The sequence below is a fragment of the Etheostoma spectabile genome, chromosome 2 (assembly GCF_008692095.1).
Source record: "Etheostoma spectabile isolate EspeVRDwgs_2016 chromosome 2, UIUC_Espe_1.0, whole genome shotgun sequence".
Taxonomy (NCBI): Eukaryota; Metazoa; Chordata; class Actinopteri; order Perciformes; family Percidae; genus Etheostoma; species Etheostoma spectabile.
The window spans coordinates 13408503-13421716 of NC_045734.1; the positions used below are offsets into that span (position 1 = coordinate 13408503).

Below are 13214 nucleotides of genomic sequence, written 5' to 3' on the forward strand. Positions count from 1 at the left end.
CCATCACCAATCATCCAACAAAACAGTAGGACCACTGTACCTCACCTTTGACTACAGTGGGTCAACTGCATCTTTATTCCAGAAATCAGCCCTATTAATAATTCATCCAACTCCATCAATATTTCAGTCATAAGCAGTCATATTTCTGTCCTGCCTGTAAGACTAAATCATTAATGGCCAATGGAACAATAGAGCAGAGAGTTGGTGTGTGCGTGTGTCTGTCCATCCACACATGTGAGCTGCAGACCCTGAGCATGTCAGCACCCTCTCATCACTATATCTCATCCCCCATCCTCAAATCACTTCTGCAACAGTGATTTAACACTGGGCGGCACAGTCTATGCTGCTGATTAAAAGGAAATTAGTCTTTATTTTTAAACTGCATCATCAGTTGAGACTTATCTCCAGGCCCTCACTGGGAAGTACCATGATTTCATGCTGAAATTGCTTTTTTTTGTGCAGCTATCAAGTTTTCAAAGCAATTTACTGGAAGTGTAATGGCTTTCACATTGTTGTGTAGTTCATAAAGAATGTCAGGCCTGACTTAAGGCTGCAGTGACCAGGCAGCTTTGGAGCAATAAACAACATTATACTATTCCAGCCGCTTCCGAGATGAGAAGTCAGAAAGAATTGTTCTCCCTGCATTTTAGCAGACAAGCAATTAACTTGCATAAATGTTTCAAATGAATGCATAGTTTAACAAAGACCAACACAAAGAGGACAAAGATGGTGCATATCGTTTTAAACAACTCTTTTAGAGGTGAATGGGCAGGACTGCCAACCAGCGTCACTAACACGAGCTCTTCACAGCTCCCTGATTTCATTGTCACCAGTATAGATGAGAGTAATAGCTGGTAAAATGGTCTGACTGCCACAGAGCAAATTACTTTCATTTTAATGCAGCACCATCAAGCAGCGAAAGCCATCTGACATGTAAATAGGAGACAAAAAATAGAAAGGCACTTACACAGAAGTCATTGACATGTAAATACCAACAGAGGGAGATGAGAGATGAAGGAGAGAGAGACGTAGGAGAGACAAGCGACAGGAGGCCATTGAGTTTTGAAGTGCTGTAATGGTTCTTGTACTCATTCAGGTGTAATTTGAATTAATAGGTGGGCAATTTGATTGATAGAATCTTGGATGGGGCTTTCGATTCTGAACATAACCCATGAAGAATGGAAATAACACTGCTCTTCATGAGTATCCCTCTCCTTCACACTATATCTCCTCTCCAGCCAAGTGCAGCACAGCCGCCACCCATGTGAGACAGAGTTGTACATGAGTCACATAATATCCTCTCTTTGCACCGAAATGGCTTCCTCAGCGTGTCAAGCTCTGTGCTCCATTGGCTGTCTCTGTTGCATCTTGGGCCTATGCTGTATGAGTGATGACAGGGAGCAACTGGCTTCCATTGGGATCTAATCAAATGTGAGGACCCATGCGGCTGCAGCGTGATAGAGAGGCGCTTTAACAGAGCTGCTCAAGGGAGACTCATCCATCAACCTGCAACCAACCAAAGAGCACCAGGCTACCGCTGGCAATGATGGAGCGCTCGCTGACTGACTCAATGGAGGTGTGTGTGAGTGTCTGTCTGCACATGCGCATGTATGCATGAATACATAGTTCCAACAGATATACAGTTTGAGAGAAGATAACCACGTTATCCCCTGCTTTAACCCAGACTTTAAAATGAGTTATGTTTTACAGTACAGATATCTGACGAGTCTGGTAACACAGTTACTTGACATCAGATGAGGCCTTCAGGAACACAGCAGCAGCAAAGAGCATGGCTCGTGAAATGTTCTCACTGACTGACAGTTTTCAGCCATTACTTCTTACAGATAGGTATCCACATTTGTCCCTCCTCAGATGTGAGGTGCTTTTAGGATGTGTCTTAATAGGTGAATCAGAATAATGACATCGGCAAGCATTTCTTTTCTTTTAAAACCAGGCCAAAATGTACGTGACGAGTGATACCTAACAAACTCCAGAGTGAGTTTACCTTGTTTGAACTTATATTTTAACTTACAGAAAATATTTTCAGTGGAGTGAAGAAAATGAAAGAGACAGCATGAACAATAGATTCTGAGAACAGATCATGACCAGATTATCTCTTTCCTTAGCTTCTGGGAGAACAGACGAGAAAAAAAAAAAAAGCGAAAACCCAGAGTGAAAGATACAAGAGAGAAAATGAAATAAATGAACAACAATGAAGATACAGTGATTTGCTGAGTTCAAAATAAATAAGGGATAGAGTTAAGAGTGTGTGTGTGTGTGTGTGTGTGGTGGTGTGGTGGTGTGGTGTGTGTGTGTGTGGTGTGTGTGTGTGTGGGGTGTCTGCTTCCTGTTTCTTTATTAGTGCAGAAGCAGGCCTATGAGGTCAGTCCCTAATCACAGTGAAGGTAGATTCCTATCTTACTATTCTAAGCCCCTTCTCTATCGTTCGTCTCACGCTGGCCTCTCTCTCAGCTACTGTCGAGATCCGCTGCGGGGCAAAGGATTAAGATAATATAGTGATATGTTTTAAGGTATAACGCACTGAAAACACATGTGTATATATATATGTACTATATATATATATATATATATATAATATATATTAATATATATATATAATATCATATATATATATATGTCCCGTAGATTATATATATATATATATATATATATATGTAACGGACACTATTTGGTTTTGTTGGCTAAAGTAAGTAAGCATGGGAGGTTTAGCAAGGGCAGCAGTGGGTGTTATGTTTTTAATCAAGCATGGCATTGATTTATGTTTATTTAGTGCTTATTTATTGTTTACTTAGTCACATTATCTTTCCGCTTTGTCCCTGCAGCGACACAGTTATAATTCACTTCCATAATTAAATATCTGGCTGAAAACTCCAAAGCTTGATTTTCTCCAATTGAATTCCCAATTCCTCACAGATACGCTGCATCAGCTTACAGGCTCACTGAGGCCCTGGGTTGGACAGTTTTTGGAGGCAGGGAGTGAATATTGAGAGAGATGGAAAAGGAAGTGGGAAGAAATTGCAGGAGGAGGGAAAAAGAAGTAAAGCTGAGAGGAGGAATAGGAATTCAGGCAGGAGCAGAAAGTAAATTAGACTCAGAGAATTAGATCAGAGAGAAGCTGAAAGACGTAGAGTTGTGTGCCAGGACAACATTTGGCCAACTCTTTCCTTCTGGTCGTTGTCCAGGCACTTAGAGATGGGTGACACACACTGGCATCTGTCTCTTTGTGTGTCAGAGCATCATGTGAACGTGGTCACTGGAGTTTAGAGATTACTGAGAGAGATGAGGCCAACCTGAAAACAGCTGTTGACACACAGTACAAACCACATGCCATTGATTTATTTTTTATTCTAGCTTAGTACCCGTTCCTAACCCCTTAACTTACACACAAACACACGCACAGTTATAAGTCACTGTGATTGATTTAAAAGCTGTCATCCTCTCTCCCTTGCTGTCAGGCTTCTCTTATCTCCATGGTGACAAAGTGAAAGGGCTCCATCTATCCCAAACAACCTGACACACACACACATACACACACACACACACACACACACACACACAAATGCAAGCAAACACACACATGCACATATACATGTGTAAACGTATGCACACACAGAGGGCCTGCATTCACAAAAATAGTACATGCCAATTATAATTGCATATTGTAATAATTTACTACCTCCATTGGTCTCTTTTTGGCTTATCTTATCTTTGAAACTGCCAAAGGGACCTGTTTCTCCACATGGATCATTTAACTTTTATTTGAAATCTTACTTAAAACCCACACCACACACACACACACACACACACACACACACACACACACACACACACACACACACAACAGCACTTGAAGCCTCGGATGTTTGAGCTGAATTCTACCAGGCTTCCACCAGGGTTTAACTGTCGTGCAGAGTCAAAGTTTTTCAGGGAGATTTAATAGGCTGGATACACTGTAAACTGGGCCGAATGACAATTGCAGACCCCTACACACAAGAAACTGCAGGAAGCCACCTCACACAAACACAAACAAACAACACCACCCACACCCAACACACACACACACACACACACACACACACACACAGTTATTACAAGTATGTGCATCAGAACTCAGAGATTACAAAGTGAAACTAAAGTGAAACTTTAGTCAACAGTTCTATCAGCTGTTGGTCAAGGCAGAGGAGTACAGAGTGAAAAAAAAGGATAAAATGACAAGCCAGGGAAGAAACATGCAGTAACCAAAGCAGTTGATTATGGATTACTACTACCATCTACTGGACATAAGAATAACCTGCAGAATAGTTTCTGCCTCAATCTCTTTTTCTTCTTCAAACCTGCACTCATACACCCATCCCATCTCACGCTCACCATTTTCATTTATCAAGCAGAAGTTGCTCTTGTTTGAATTGATCCTAACCCTTCAGAACATGAAACAGTTGACTGATCCTACTTTTTGCTTCGCACTGGACTAAGAAAGGACAAAGAATAAACAATGAAAGAAAGAGTGAAAGAGAACCCATTTGCAGTCTTTCACTGGCCTTTTTGATGATGATGATGATGATGATGATGATGGAGGTGGAGGTGGAGGAGACCTCTTGAGGGTGACAAGGCAACACACAGCTTAGTGTTTTCGGAAGAAAAGCAAGTATTTTTTAGCTTTGAGACCAAAGTACATAATGCACACACTGTGACACCTCGCTCTGCTGTAATAAGAGCAGCCAAATCCCAAAATACATGTAAGGATCTGGGCTATTTTTGTTCAGGGGAAAAATGCTGCTTTACACATGGTTTCACAGCAACACAATTTAAATTTGAAAATGTAAACACTAAGAGGGTGAGGGCAATCATTCAATGCCTCAGGTCGATCTCTCACTCTCTTTTTCCATTACGTATATAGTCAAGGTCAGTTCTGTTCCGGGTTGATGTGGTGGTGGGAAAGTCTTTCAATCTTCTCAAACAAGTTGCAAAGAAATGTTATATGCTTCTGGGCATATCCATAGGTAGAGCTCTTGGTATATATGAGCTGTAACAGAAATGAATAAACACTGAAGGAAGCCATCGATGATTTAAGCTTATATAAGCTCATGCTAAGTCAACAATTTCAAAACTGGCACACACCCTGAGGCGTCACGCTCACACACACAACCACGCACAAGCTTGGTGCAACATCGGCAGTAAGATCCACACATAAAATCCCCACTACATCCTTTTAGCCTTACTCTCACATGAAGACTGTGGGTGTGCAGTGTGCAGAAGATTATAGCACACACTGTTGTCAAACTATTGGCAAATCTATCACTTGGATCTCGAGCAAAGAGGTCGGACTCCTACTCCATACAGTAAGCCCACTTAGTCCAACACAAAGTGGTTAATTGCGCCAGCTGATTGTCCGCTGAGGTGGAGAGGAAAGGTAGATAATAGGCACTTACAAGGTCTGAGGAGGGAGGGGTGGCTGAGAATGAATGGAGGATGTCATGAATGATGCCCACTATGCTTCCTGTCTCAGTTAACAGAACAGTGGCCGATTTGGCCACCAGCGAGAACAAAAGAAAACAACTGCAAGAACATAAATTAAACATATCTGCAGAGGCTTTTGACTCTCTGTGTGTGTGTGTGTGTGTGTGTGTGTGTGTGTGTGTGTGTGTGTGTGTGTGTGTGTGTGGTCTGCGGGCCCCTGCAGGCGCGGTGTGAATAATTAACAGGGCCAGTGAGCAAGACAGGATAACAGGCTGGGTGTTTTGTTACCCCAGCCTCACTCAGCACAAGCATACAGCATTAGATAACCCTTTCTATCCACCCAGCTTGTGTGCATGCATCTGAGCAGTTGGCTACTTTAGATGATTCTACAATTTGATACATATAAAACCTATTTGTTGCCTGGTAACAATTCCCAACAGGAAGCCTATACATACCCTATGAAACTGAGTCTGGCAGCATCTGTAATCAACATCTGCCTTGTCAGGTCTCAAAAAACAAGGACTGTATGGGTTTGTCTGTTCAATATTGTTATACAATGGCACTGATAACACGACTGGGAAAAATTCACACTGCATTAAAATTGTGAGATAAGACATGCCGTGGCAGAGGTCTGCACTCTCTGAGTGCCCTTCTAATTAGACATACAGTGCTAAAGTCATTACAGTACATCTTTTTCTCGGTATTATGTAAATGTATATTCAAATTTAAATTTATATCATAAAAATAGAGACAACCCAATATCCTATGGCTACTTTTTGAGAAAAAAAGTTTCAATCATCTCTGCAAACAAAATATGTATTTTTTATTCAGCATTAGTTTTTTGTTCTATTTACAACATGGATACACATGACAGGAAAATTGAGGACTCAATGTAATTTTAAATTCTAAGTAAAGTGAAGGTTTACAAATGTGAATGAGTCTAATGTGAATCTGCCTATCTAATAACATCTCAAATTTAATAGGGGGAGGAGGAGGAAGAAAAATACAAGAATACAATGACAGCAGAATACACAAGGAAGTTACAAGTAAGACAAAGAGGTGGACAAATGGACCAAGAAAGTGCACTATTGAAGACGGAACAAAGAAAATTTAAAGCTGATGAAATGCAAACATCACAAGAACAGACACGTCAGACAGCAGAGTAAGTGAAAAAACAATAAAAGGATGGGCATGGGTACACATTTAACTATGTAGGCTATAACATTAATACTGAAAAAAACAATTAACTAAATTTGTATTTTCCCAAATGTTTTTTTTTCTTCAGACCCTGTTCATAGCATGTGTAGCACCTGCAGGCCTACATACCATACCCAACAGCTGAACTTGTTATAGATGATGATGATGGTGATGATTCAAGTGTAATAGTCTGTTTTCAGCAGGGCTGGGGTTGGGCTGTGCAAGTGTATTTGTAGCTCACAGAGAAAGGAAGATCATGAAGCTTTTCTCAATTATCATACAGGATGTTTGAACATGTACAGTATGTTGGTTGGGTGTTAAGTCCTCAGCAACATTGACAGGTTAAGTGATAGCATTTATTTTGTCTCCTTTAAATACATAGCTATGTTGTCCAAGTGCTATGCTTTATTAATTTGGTAAACTCTCTTTGCTAGAATGCCAGTTCTGGTTGCAATTTAAATCTTTAGAAAGTAGATGTCTGGGCTGTACTGCTGGAAAAACTGAGGTAAATACAGAAAGGGTGGCCTGGTGGTTCAACTGGAAGTCTCATGTTAATTTTTTATGTCCCATGTCCACAAGGACCTGACCTTCTAAAATGTCTATTAGTGAGATACTGAATCCCCACAAACTTTAACGATACTCCTCCAGCTCGCCCTGTACTTTGATCTCTTCAACAAGTTTCAAGAAAAGATTTTACTGCAGGGATCAGTGTCACTTTAGACACACTATTTTTCATTGTAGAAGTAGTTGGGTTTACCTTTGTTGTCTACTATTAAGTCACTCTTTCACCCTCCTTACACTCTTCCTCTATCTGATTAAGAACATAACAAATCAATTGCATGACCATACACTTAGTATGATGACTTCATAAAATGGCAGAAAAGCCAGTGTTTGTTTTTTGTTTGAGGTATACCTCATTTGTCTTGTTTCATCCATACACTCTGTACAACCTGTACAGTTATCTAAAACAGTAACAAGCAAACATACACATGTGGTCAAGTATTTGCATTATAAAAGGAAACATAAAGAATGTGAATCATTCACACTCAGAAGTTAATATAATTGCATAAGGTAAACTCAACATAAACCTCAATAGCTTAATCTAATGGATTTTAACTTGCAAAAGAGAAGCAATGAATGGATTTCTACCTGAACTGTGTAACCTAAAGCTAGCATTTGCAACATAAAGTGTGTTAGAAATGATCAATTGAATGAATCATAGAGGAATGATGCACAAAGTCAAGTGCAGCACTAAAAATGACAATCAAGTCATGAATTAATTTAATTATTAATCAATAAATAGATGAGATAGGGATGGAGAACTAAGACATGGTAATAATGAAGCTAGACATAAATCAGTAATGCTCTGACTCATCCCTGAGCACATTTCTGATCTGGCTCTGCCTATCCATAGTATCCCCAGTTGTCATCATTTTTATATATTTGGATGATAACATGATCACCCTTTTCACACTGATAAGCCCAAAGTTCAATTAAGTTATACTCTACCAGAGCAAACTGTCAGTCTGGAGATAAGGTGGCGCTGCACAGCTAAGTGCAGTCAAAGGATGGCACTACCGTGTGAAAAGGTAAAATTTAAAATATTTTCAACACTCTGATTAGATTGAAACAAGACCACCATGAATACTGTGGATGATTAAACTGCAGAAAGCACAGACCTGTGCAGACTTATAATGACTTAAGCTGTAAGTCTTTGTTTTGTTTATTTCACCAATATGAGCTTAGACAAGGGAGTGTACATATACCATAATGCTAACACGCTATTGATACATGAAATAAATTAAAAAATTAGATTAAAAGGGTCCATCATTAAAATGCATTTGTACAGTAATAATAAGATGTTTTCTCTATTTACAGTTTACCAGACACACTTAGAAGCAGAGTTTGCCGTTAAAAGCATTAAATCCTAACTATTTCAAAAGTTATCCGTTGGTTTTCTTGTCTTGTTCTGAGGATCAGGAGTTGGCGCTCAGGATATAACCTCTTCATGATCCTTCCATTGGTAAGGAAGCCAGGAAGACAACAGGGAACTTGCAGGAAAATTGACGAACATGAAAAAACAATGTCCTCCCAATGTGTCTTTCCTGCGTTTGATCCTCAATGACTTTCCAATTTGGTTTTGTATTGCTGTAGCTTCTTTTAATAGAGTTTTCGTTAAATTCGCTTCAGTTCACACATACGCATACACCCACACAGACACAGACACACACACACACATCCACAAACACAGACACACACAGATTTTGAGCATCCGATGCCTTGCTCTGTCCCCACACGATGCATTGTGTACCCTACAGCATCTTGCTCACTCTGAGTAGCAGTTGCCTCTTGACATAGACCTAAGAAAAGCTTTCTCTCAAAATGTTTTAATTAACCCACTTAACTAAACCTAGAGCTGAGTCCTTGGGGCAACTTCTTCCTCATCCCTTTTGGTCAATCAAAACATTAATTCAGCTTCTTCTCGATTTTCAAGGAGCCATTGCGTTTGTGTTTCCCGTTGGCCATGCTCTCGCTATGGCAATGTCCATTGGCCATGTTATCATCATCCCTGGGGACACCATCTTCTCTGCTCTTCCCCCTCAGCAATCGTACCAACCCTCGCAGGGCAAAGACGATCAGAGCTAAGCCAGCCCCTACAGTGAAAATCACATCCAGCAGGAAGTATTGGTAGGGGGACACCTCATATACGGCGGAGCGCAGGTGGTTGGCACCATGGTGACGTAGGATGTAGCTGATCCAGTAGACAGCCCTGGTCACAGGATGGCCTGGCTGGTCTTTGTGAATGTTAGAGAGAGTACGTGCTTGCTGCCGGTACCTGGGTAGGGAGACAGATAGAAGTTGGAAACAAGGATATAAAGAAACAAGTCTTTATGGGCATGCTAGAGGGCACAAAGTCATGAGAGCACAACCAAAAGAAAGAGAGATGATGATGATTCCATATGTGGTCACTAGATGGCACTAATGAACACTAACACTAATTTACAAAGCATTTGTGTGTGACTGCATAAAAGACTAATGTCTAACCTGGTGTCTTTGATGACGCTGATCAGGGCTGTGTAGAGGTCTTCCTCAGTCATGTACTTCCAGTGTAGCATGATACCCATACCTTTAGCTGCCACACGAGTCATGGTGTCATAGTGGTCTCCAAACAGGGGCACACCTACCACTGGCACCCCATGATACATGGCCTCGTAGATGCTGTTCAGGCCACCATGGCTCAGAAAGGCTCTTGTGTTGGTGTGACCTAGATGACAGGTGGTATGAGGGATGGTAATTTTCATGTGAAGAGATTATTATTATTTACAGTTTATACTGTAGATCCCACTGACTGCTGCACAATCAGCAGTGTTTCACTGTTGCAACCCACTACATGAACGTGGGGGGAGAATGGTTTACAGTTGGAGGAAGACAGAAGATCTGTGTGAGTACTGTATGTGTCTGTATCATTTCTTATAGTATAATTAACTAAGTACCTAGTCAACGTTTTTATTAAGGTGAGAATTTCAGTATAAAAGCTTTACTTTCTCTTTACCCATGTCAACAATTTACAAAAAAAGTCATTTACTAAAAAAAAAAAAAAAAAAAAAAAAAAAAAAAAAAAAAAAAAAAAAAAAAAAAAAAAAAAAAAAAAAAAAAAAAAAAAAAAAAACACAAAAAAAAAAAAAAAACAAAAAAAACAAAAAAATCACAGCAAAAATGAATTTCTCTCTAAATCAGAGTCCTGATATATATATATATATATATATATATATATATATATATATATATATATATACACACCTGGCCAAAGGAAGAGATAGAGACCACTGATATCAAGAGATATCAGAGGACTAGTGAGTGAGTGTCAATCTAGGATGAAACAACAAAGCTTTCCGGAAATTTCCGCCAGATGTCACTCTTTTTGGCCGGATGTCCATTGCCTTGTGCTTTCTTTGTGTTGGAATTTTAAACTAAACTAGCTAGACTATCTGTCCAATGTGAGTTTTCTGTTGCACGATTAAAACAACTATTGAACGTCCATGTTCCATCAAAACAAGTTGCTTCTCTAGGCTATTTTGCAGTGGCACCGTGGCTCTGTCCGGTGCTTAGCGCCGACAGTGACGATTGTGATTGGTTTTAAAGAAATGCCAATCAATCAGAGCATGTTTTTCTCCCATCCTGGGATGCTGTATGGACTTGCCAGTCCCTCCTCCGCAGCGGCTCAGTGGTGTTTTTTGCCTCCAACGTTGCCTTCCAGGCAGCTAACCCTAACCTTAACCCTAAACATAACCATTGCCGAGCTGCCTTTAAGGAGATGTTGGGGGCAAAATAAGCCAAACACCTCCGCAGTGCTGTGGAGGAAGGTCTAGCAAGGAGAGACTAGGAACGCCATAACCAAGTGCCTGGCATAGTGTACAGAAACATCTGTGCTGAGTATGGGCTGAAGTTGTGAAATGAAGCCACAAGGTTAAACTGGGAGGTACCTCAAAATGTGGCTGACAAATGACAGAGCTAAGATCCTGTGGGACTGATCAAATGGTGATGGGCTAATTATGGGGAAAACTTTTATATACAGCAACTTTCCTATCCAAAGAGAACACAGTTACTCACTGAATCTCATAGAATTTAACTATAACAAGTTAATTTCCTCTCAATAGATAGACAGTTGGAGAGAATGCTTCAGTTAAAACTAACCCACAACAATTGTTATTATAATTGTTCCTTTGAAATTTCACTTACTGACCTACCAGAAAACCAGACAGGAGTAACATTGCAGAATTCACAGGCTTGGATAACCATGGTGCTATTACACCAATGCAGAATACAATGCTTGCTGTCAATATCTGAATGTTGTTGTAAATTTCTCATTACTGACAGGCACATAGTGGCTTCCACATTCACATTCTACCAACCACTGTGGTGGAAGTAGGTGTAAGAGGAACCCAGCCACACAAAACACTAGTCCGCCACATCATCAGTAAGAATATCTCACATAAATCACCAAACAACAGCAATGTGTTAAACATGCCTTGATCCAAACAAATACATTTCAGTGTATATGGTTATATACATCCAGTTAGCCAGTTTGACTGTTAATAAGAGGAAAAAAAAGGGGGAGTACACATTATAGTACGTGGTATCATTGAAATGTACTCACCTAATAAGTCATTCTGAGGCATCCAATCAACAAGCTTGGTGTTGTTACCAAGGTTACTGGGTGGCACTCCAGAGAATCTAAGGAAGAAAAAAAGAAAATTATGATGATATATTTTATCTTATCTTTTAGTAAATTATGTTGCCTTCACAGTGTACGGACACCAACAAAATCCCTCACTGGATAATTCACACAGATGATGATGATGATTGATATTTATTTTGCATTTGTCAGATATGATATTACCACAAAGGTATTGGAGTTTAAGAAAGTGAATCAGTGTATATCCCAAAATGTTAAACAATTTCTGTAATTTAGTTTTTCTTCTTTCTGTTTAGTAGTAACATATAGCTAGCCATAGTACTAGCTTTCTGAGGTGAATGTGTTGCTAAGGTGTATTTTGTATTTTGCTGTTTTTACCTTTACTCTTACTCTATTTGTGTTTCTACTAGATAAATGCAGTGTTGTACTCTTAAAAAGGTACCAAATGTTGCTCTTTAATTGATGATCCTTCTCGGCATTATGCGTAGTGAGGGCAGCAGATGTACAATATAAATGGTGGGTACAATATGTACTGTAGAGATACTATTTACAGAGGGCTAAATGAATTGAGTCCAATATTTACATGATGCAGAAAGTGAACAATGGGGAATTCAATGTGTGTTCCAGGAGAAAAACCTAAACAGCCAACAGACTAAAGAAGGCAGACATAAACAGGTGTTTTGAACTTTGGTCTGAGTAAAGTTGTGAATTTTTTGAAGTCAATTTATTCACACAGTTGGGTAGACATCCCAGTTTTAATCCACATATTAACCCCTCCTGCTTTTGGAGTTCCTGTGTATTTACTAACCAGCTACCAGGTCGCTGGTAAAAGCAGCCTGTAGTGTTCTCTGTCCCGCTGTTGTCTCCGTCATGCTTGTTTCTCAAATGTAGGCTACTTTCAAATTTGTGGGATATTTCCCTGTAATAAACTGTCCACATATTTTGCCACCTTACACTGCAAGACACAGTCATAATCAAATACGACTTTGCCGCTTTCTTTCGACTTTCGGTACCGCCATGATGCCAGGCGAGGGTGTTCAACTTCACATGGAATGTCTGGGCTCCCAGTCGGAAACTATGAACTGTGGTTATAGACTTTTCTTATTTAGCGCTTTTCTGGTCTTAATGACTACTCAAAGCGCGTTAACAAAGTACAGTACCATTCACACACACTCATAAACTGTGGCCGAGGCTGTCGTACGAGGTTATGATTATGATCATCAGATAAACATTCACACACATTTACACTCCAATGGCGCATCAGGGGTAACTCAGGGTTCAGTGTCTTGCCCAAGGACACTTTGACATGGGACTGCAGGGATCAAATCACCAACCTTCCGAT

The 13214-nt window shown here is 40.0% G+C and overlaps 1 protein-coding gene across 1 annotated transcript in view; it reads right to left on the reverse strand.

The window, feature by feature from the left end:
* Positions 1–6280: 6280 nt before the first annotated feature.
* Positions 6281–13214, reverse strand: part of ugt8 (UDP glycosyltransferase 8) — a gene marked incomplete at its 5' end in the record, with an annotated part of 16156 nt that continues 9222 nt past the window's right edge. Inside the window, 3 exon segments of the mRNA XM_032531788.1 lie at positions 6281–9511; positions 9721–9940; positions 11834–11910. Of these exon segments, the coding sequence (XP_032387679.1) occupies positions 9142–9511; positions 9721–9940; positions 11834–11910 (667 nt within the window).